General features: G+C 36.4%; 1 protein-coding gene across 1 annotated transcript in view; it reads right to left on the bottom strand.

The window, feature by feature from the left end:
• Positions 1-6,036: 6,036 nt before the first annotated feature.
• LOC128987083 (acetylcholine receptor subunit beta-type lev-1-like) overlaps positions 6,037-8,329 on the bottom strand; it is a 30,206-nt gene continuing 27,913 nt past the window's right edge. The window contains exons 11-13 of the mRNA XM_054407783.1: positions 7,496-7,648; positions 7,098-7,267; positions 6,037-6,295 (exon numbers count right to left, since the gene is read on the bottom strand). Coding sequence (XP_054263758.1) covers positions 6,119-6,295; positions 7,098-7,267; positions 7,496-7,648 — 500 coding nt within the window. The 3' untranslated portion in view covers positions 6,037-6,118. The remainder of the gene's footprint in view (positions 6,296-7,097; positions 7,268-7,495; positions 7,649-8,329) is intronic.

Below are 8,329 nucleotides of genomic sequence, written 5' to 3'. Positions count from 1 at the left end.
GGTGACAACGTGCCACCACGTCAACCCGCCACCACTCTTTTACGAGGTGGTGGGTTGACGTGTACGCTCAGTGTTCGGTGCCGTCAACGCGCCACCTCGCTCATAGGAGACAACGTGCCACCTCGACAACCCGCCACCATGCACTCTTGTCGTAAATCGGTTGGATTTATATTCTGTAGCATTAAATATATTGTACTTTGATTCAGTTAATTTAGAGAAAGTTAATGTACCTAACTCTTAAATATCATTTCTGGAAATTGTAGTTTATTTTCGGAAGAAAGATTGCTCAGGAGGTAAGGTAAGAGGCTCACAAGGCGAAGGTACCAGGTTCGAAACCCGTCTGGGCCAAAAACTTTTTTCTCGTTTTTTTCTTCAAAATTTGTGTTTATTAACTATTTAATCAATTTACTAAACTTATAATTAAGCTTTTCATACTAAATCTATATTATTTTGTGTTTTTTATGTTCAGGCCCAGACCACACTTTATCCCAGGGACATCCCATAGTAGTCCCATATGTCCTGAGAATGTCCTGAGGACTACCCTGGGATGACCTCGGATGTCCCACGGATATGCGTGTGAGCTTATCCGTAGGACATCCCCGGGCGGGGACATTAGGCATTCCTGTGGATATCCTGTGATATCCCAAGTTGACCATAGGACCACTATGGGATATCTTGCATATCCTGTCGCAATATCCGTGGGATGTCCTGAGGAGAAAGTGTGCTGTCTGGGTACTTAATTGCCAGTGAATAAACAATTGTTTTTTCATTAGGCGTATAAATATATATATAAGTTTATATGCGCACCTACCACCACGTGCGCACGCAACATACGTGTGAAAAGCATGCATTTTATAAATTTAAACCGGCGATAGTCAGGGATAGTCTTGTGCCATATAATGGTGATTGCGAAAGCAAGACGCAAAGAAAATTGTATTCACTTGAATTCAAAAGGTAATTTGGGTGAAATTATCGGTATTCTGTGATTAGACCACGAATACTAGAAGAGCATGTATGGATTATAGACATAAACAAATGATGCTTTAAAAAAATAGTACAACACCCCATTGCTGTAACAAGTCCAAAAGTTATTTCAGCTTTTGTGATTTTGAACTATATCACTGCTTTCCCATGATATAGGATGTTAACAAGCTTATGGGAGAAAGTTTGTTTCAGAATGCTGATACCGTTTATTTTTACATTTATTTTGTCATTTATAATGTTTGATATCAAGTAATCGTCTGTGATATGAAATAAATTGAATCACGTATATTGACGCTTTCAATTGGCTGAAGGCCACTGGGGCAGAGCCCTGATGGAATTTCAAATGTGTTTTGTTTTATGGCAAATTTACATGTCACGACCTATCCAACTTGATGATCGGATGTGTAGCAGTTTCAAAACAATAATCACAACATTCGTGTTGGCCAATTAAATATTTAAATAATGATGATGTTTATGTGGAAATGTATCCTCGACTAAACAATTTTCACAATGTGCAGTATATCGTATCTACATAGGTTAAAATAATATTATTGATTCATTTGAACATTAATTACGCATCAAGCAGTTTCATTATACGATTAGATACAAATTTGACTTAGGATTATAACCTGAAAAAGTCAAAGCCAAAGTCCTTTATTTTTGTTAACCTGATTTAAAAAAAAGGGGTTTTCGCAAGATAATGACTTTTGGTACCATTTGCCTCCGTTTAATAACTGATCAACGCTGTTTGGCGAAATAATATTACATTTGGATGGTAAAAATGTAACTGGCCTAAGCGTTTATTTCAAGCTACGGCCTGATTCATACGTTGAAGTACAGTCCTACTATACTAATATTACAAATGAAAGTTTGTGTGTTTGTTTGGGGTTCATTTCACTCAATAACAATTCATTGGGCACATCGGGATTAGGCTGAAATTTGGCATGATGATAACATTTTCCTGATTAAAATATAGGCTTGTTATTAACTCAAAACTTTTTTCTCCTTCTTGCCTTTTTGAATATCTCTCGTATGTATTAGAACAATAGCACAATATGCCTCAACGAACCACGAATTATTACTGGGAAAGGTGAACGAAATGCATGTTGTAAAATGTGACGTGGACACCTGGTGCAAAGTATTTGGCCGATTGTTTAATATAAACAAACCCATAACAGTCCAGTACTGGGAACTTTAAAGAAAATATTAGGGAACAGAATACAGGGGTGTCCCAAGATTTGATCCTAAAAGGAAACAAAACTTCTAAATATAAGATATCATTACAGTGACACAATATTTTAATTTAAGTTAGTTTCCGATTTCATTCTCATATCCTAGGCGGTTTAGAGCCAATATTACTATAATACTAGGCATACTCTATTATGCGTTCAGGAATAATTTTATTTACGGTATTTATTTTTTAGTCGAAATCCCGGATGTTTTAAGGTTTTGCCGAAACCCCTCCCCCCGGACGTTTTTTATGTACCTACCAAAAAAGAGGACGTGTCCGGGAAAATGAGGACGTCTGGGATCCCTCTGTAGTTTGAAAATGAATTACTAAATGAGAACTTACTTATTTTAAATACAATATCATACAGGTAATATCATACCTTGAAGGCTATGTTGCTGTTGGTTTTTATGTAGCAGAAATTATTTATTTATTATTATTTATGATTTATATCATCGGTTATTTAGGTTTGAGATTTAATGGCTTCTGTGTACAGACATGAGAGCCAGCCAACACTTAGTCTGTCTTTTCCTCACGTAGAGTAGGCTATTAGCAAGGCTGTTTTCACTGTTTTCACTGTTTTCAGTTCTCACATTTACTTCTCTCTCATCAGCAAGGTCAGTTCAATTTTCAATTGCCAGTTCAACCATAAACACCATTAAATGATGCAGTACTTTCCTACTTATAAATAGCAAACCATCGAGAAAATTGCAGCAAAATTCAGGAAAACGTGTTTGAAAATACTTATTTCAGGAAAATTTTGGTGGGGGGAGTTTCAACCCCTCTGACACCCTGTTGTAAATGGACTTAAATTATGTAGAATGATAAAGAGAAAGGTGTTTTAGGTACAAAGTTTTACTCAATACAAAACCACAACATAGCTTTCTACAAAACACATCTGGTATCCATGACAACTAACTTATACATAGAACACATGTGATACCAAAATGAACTATTCATACAAATCATATTTCAACACCCTCCTTATTTGTGGAATCCCTGGAACTTAATGCAGTCTCTGAAATTTTCACAGTCAAGCCTTTGTTGGAGAATAGGTGAAAATGTTTCGTCATAATCTGTTCCCCTCCTTTGATCGAATCCTTTGACAATTTTTCCCTCCTTTGGTCGAATCCTTTGACAAGTCACCTGACCCTTGTCATTTTCCTTTGATTTGAAAACCCATTTACAGTTTAAAGGTTTCCTCAAGGCTGGGGGTTCGACCAATTCCCAAGTCTTATTTTCGATTTGAGACTTAAACTCTCGGTCCATAGCATTCTTCCAAGAGTCTTTGAACTCACTATTCAATGCTTCTTCGCGAGATATTGGATCGGATAGCTCGCCAGAGAAATAAGTAACATAATCGTTCAACGCAGCTGGGAGGTTTCTGACGCGCTGCGGTCGAGTTGTTGTGTCCGGAATAATGTTCATGTCAGTAACATCAGTAACATCGTCGTTACTTCGGTTTACACCAGATCCTGTTGGAAGCACATCATCATTATTGGACACATCAGGACCGGTTTGTGTCTGACCACTAGTACTGTCCTGACTATCAGACAAACTTCCTGTTGGTTCGGGAAACACATAAAAATCTAAGTCTTTACTCACATTTTTCAATAAAGAACTTCCCCATTGATTTTCAGAAAAGGTAACGTCTCTAGATATGAAAGTTATTTTCTTCTGAGGATCATACAACCTGTACCCTTTACTAAACTGACAATAACCAACAAATATACAGGGAGTAGATCGTGGACTAAGTTTTTTATGTTTCTCGGCAGGAATGTGAGCAAATGCCTTACAACCAAAAATTCTGAGATGTTGTAGAGTAAGCTTGTTACCTGACCACACTTGTATTGGAGTTGGTTCCACGGACCTGCATGGTGATCTGTTCAGAAGGTAAGCAGCAGTATTCACAGCTTCAGCCCAAAAACTAGATGGAAGCCCAGACTCTATCAGCAAACATCTTGCTCGTTCTAGGAAGGAACGGTTGAGACGCTCTGCCTTTCCGTTTTGCTGAGGTGTGTAAGGACATGTAGTTTGATGCACAATACCTGATGACTTAAAAAACTCAGTTAAGTTGCGATTACAGTACTCCGTACCATTATCTGTACGCAACACTTTTATCTTCTTGTCAGTTTGTTTTTCAGCATACTCTTTGAACGTTTTAAAGTGACCATTGACTTCGTCCTTTGATTTTAAAAAATAAACAAAACACATGTGACTGTAGTCATCTAAAAAGGTCAAAATATACCTAGACCCACCAAGACTATTCACTTCCATAGGACCTACCAAGTCAGAATGCACTAGCTCCAGATAATGACTGCTTTTAGACTCACTCTTAGGAAAAGGTAAACGATGGCTTTTTCCTAACATACAGATATCACAAATAGTTTCTGGCTTACTACCAGAAATGTTGATATCATCAGCCAAGCCATCAACTAATCTTGTAAGGCTATCGAAATTCAAATGTCCCATACGCTGATGCCAGAGCGTTAAGCCACTGCTTTGCATGGATAATGCAGATGTGTTCATAGGCATATCCAACTTAAACAGGTTGTTTATTAAACTAGCAGAAGCAATGAGCTGTCCTGTTGAATTGAAAACTTTGGCTCCATCACTATTGAATACCACAGAGTTTCCTTTATTTACAATTTGACTCACTGATAAAAGATAAACTTTTAAGTTAGGCACAAAATGTACATTACTTACATTTGCTTCCGAGACCTCACCAGAAATACATATTGGAAGCTCCAAATCACCGACGGTATCAGTCACCATTGTCTCATTATTTGCTGTGGTGATCGTTAGTGCTTGGCCTTTTCTTGCGTTCAGAAGCATATTAGCGTCAACACATAAATGACAAGATGCACCGCTGTCTAAAAAGAACTCATTATTAACGCCCGGTTGCATTGAACATGCAGCAAAGAGTGACATATTAGATTTGCCAGAGTTTACGTTATTTTTGCTCACTACTCTTGTAGATGTACAGTTCTTTGAGATGTGACCGTAAACATTGCATTTATAACATCTCGGACCTTTCTTCACATTTTTGTCCGAACTACTTATGTTTCTGTTCTTTTGATAGACTTTGTGAACTGTCCCTCTTGAACTGGAACCATACAGTGCAGAATCAGTTCCTGCAAAAGTCATATCACGTTGTACTGGAGACACATCTTGCAATAACTTTGTTTTTATTGCATCCGCCGTGACTTTATTGCCTGAAGATTCAATGCCCATTATCATTGGTTCATACCGGATGGGTAAACCAGCTAGTAAGATTGTTCCAACCCATTCATCGGTTACCTGCAGACCCACATTCAGCATGTTTCTTATCCTGTTCTACACCAGATACACAGTCCCACAGATCCAAATCTTCCAGGTAAGCTTGTACTGCAAACTTCCATGTATCAAAATTCTCACGACCTTTAAGCCTTTCAATTGGTAATGAATTTTGAGTCATATTGCTGTTACAAACTTATGAAGTTGGTATTCTTTAAATGAAGCACTGAATAAAATATCCTGGGCCCATAACCTGTTGTAAATGGACTTAAATTATGTAGAATGATAAAGAGAAAGGTGTTTTAGGTACAAAGTTTTACTCAATACAAAACCACAACATAGCTTTCTACAAAACACATCTGGTATCCATGACAACTAACTTATACATAGAACACATGTGATACCAAAATGAACTATTCACACAAATCATATTTCAACACACCCCCCCCCCCCCCTCAACGGGTACGGCATTGCATAGCCTTTAGGAATGGGCGAGTTAGTTACATTTTAATATGCAAATAAATAAAAAGAAAACCATGAATCAGAAATAATATGCGTATTTATTTTGATTAAATAAAACATTTAATATGATCAAAGTATAAAATTGATTACATTTTCTAATATGTTTACTTAAGACACAAAAATTGCTGTGTAAGCAACTAGTGCTGCAAGAAAGGCGAGTCTATCACAAAAAGATGCCACCAAAGCCCAACACTGGTCAACATCGTTGTCTCCCTCAGATAGTAGTAGTAGACCATCGCTCGATCTCTCTCCAGTCTCACTAAGTTGGCCATAGTCTTGTCTCTTCTAGAAAAAATATAATAACACTTTAATAAATATGTCTAGCAAGAAAAGTTGATATTAAAAAAAATAATCATCCTACCGAGTTAGACTGCAATTATCCAATAAGGATTCATGTGCAATGTCAACATTCTATTGAATGCAACAACAGTTACAATCACCTGTTGCAATTTGTATTGGACAATTTTGTATGGTCAACTCCAGAAAAGGATTGTTTGGTTCTTTTATAATCTTTAACACATATTTTCATTGTGACTTACACGGAAAATAAGCAATCAATAACAATTTATAAGACTAAATCACAAATAAACAGTCGATGATGTTTATATTGTATAAAAGTTACCGGTACTCACATTGCATTTTTTTAAACTTAACGAGAAAGAGTTTATTTCCGTAATATACCTACCAACTTTAGTAACCTTTAAACTAATTTATACCTTAGCTCGCATCTCAGTTGATACCTGACTTCTTCATCATCCTCCAAACATTTTTCATGAATTCTATTGTTGTAGATTACCGTACTTTGTTTATTTCCTCATTTATGATGATTTTGCCAGTAAACCCCCACCTACCTACTACCTTTACCTACCAGCTAGCTTGTGACACCTCTCTCAGGACCATTTCATGATGAACCCTTCAATTATGTACCTACCTTTTGATTATCGTTTAACAAACATACAAAAACTTAAACAATACTAGGCTATAAAACTGATTTTGTTCTGTTATTAGTAAGTGATTCATAGTAGCTTATAATAAGATTTCTTAAAAAATTCTAAAACCCTGCAAGACAGTCTTAAAGTGTACTCACTACTGCTGGAGGTGATAGACAGAAGATACAAGAGATGAAGGGAGAGGAGAGGGTGGACGTAATTACTCGTGGAGGAGGTCGTAGATGTGTCGTGTTGACAAGACTCGTTATAAGCACAGATACTACCGTAGCACACGCCACTACCACTACCACCCAGCTATACACTCCAACTGGAACATAAACCAAGTCATGCCACAGTGTATGACAGTTTTATGATGTATTCTGACATACAAGTTTCTAAAAATAATATAGGGGTTTCAATTCAATGGTCCGCAAAACTGTTATGAGAAAAACCAAACATTCCATGTTGCTACTCCTACATCTGGTAGCCCACACAATTTTGTTTACATTTGTTAAAGTAGCTGTGTTGATTGTTGTAACTAAAGCATGTTACTTACAGAGAAAAGGTATGTGGTCAACAGGGGCTGGTAACACAGAGTCCAAAGCTACCAGGAAGCCACAGAGCAAGACTAGTAGAAGGCAGTTCGTAGCAAGCTTCTCTTTACCAAGAGGCTCCATCCAGAAACAGGCCAGTGACATGACGACCATAACTACACCAAGAGTTGTGAATAACAAATTATATTAATTCAAAAATTAGTATCAATTTGTATAGTAGTGTACAGTCCCTTGGTGTGTGGCCCCCTGCACAGAAGCTTCCAGCAATATACATTTACAATATATACAATATACAATATTTTACTGGACCCTCTGTCGTGACCTTGTGTATGCACGCATATTTTGTTGAGTTTGATAATTGAAAAAAAGAGGTTGCTCCATTTGAAAAGATTTATTTTACAACAATTTGTAATGTTGTTGATGACTTATTTAACACTAATAATTAATAATAACATATGATAGATATTTCCTTATTAACATAGGATATTGAATAATTATGAAACATGTGGTTGATATACTATGATACCCTCATTTAAAGATAAGCCAGAAGAAGAAACGAGGACACCAAAAAAATAGGCTACAATAAGTTTTTATTGAAAACATAAAAATAGCTTCAAAATTTACAATGGGATGAAGTCTACTTGATCTGTATTGATAAATATTAAATAGCTACATTTAATTAACTACATTTTTGAGAACACATTTTTTTTTACAAAACCCAAGGCATTTTACCATACAAAAATTTATTCAATCACAGTGTTTCTACTTCAACAGTCATATTGTCTTAATTGTCAAGTATTGTCAGTATTGTCAAGACATATTGTCTTACTATAATA

The sequence above is a fragment of the Macrosteles quadrilineatus genome, unplaced genomic scaffold (assembly GCF_028750875.1).
Source record: "Macrosteles quadrilineatus isolate MER2022 unplaced genomic scaffold, UCM_ALF_1.0 Scaffold_1__1_contigs__length_201487025, whole genome shotgun sequence".
Classification (NCBI taxonomy): domain Eukaryota; kingdom Metazoa; phylum Arthropoda; class Insecta; order Hemiptera; family Cicadellidae; genus Macrosteles; species Macrosteles quadrilineatus.
This window is presented reverse-complemented; position numbering and strand designations above follow the sequence as displayed.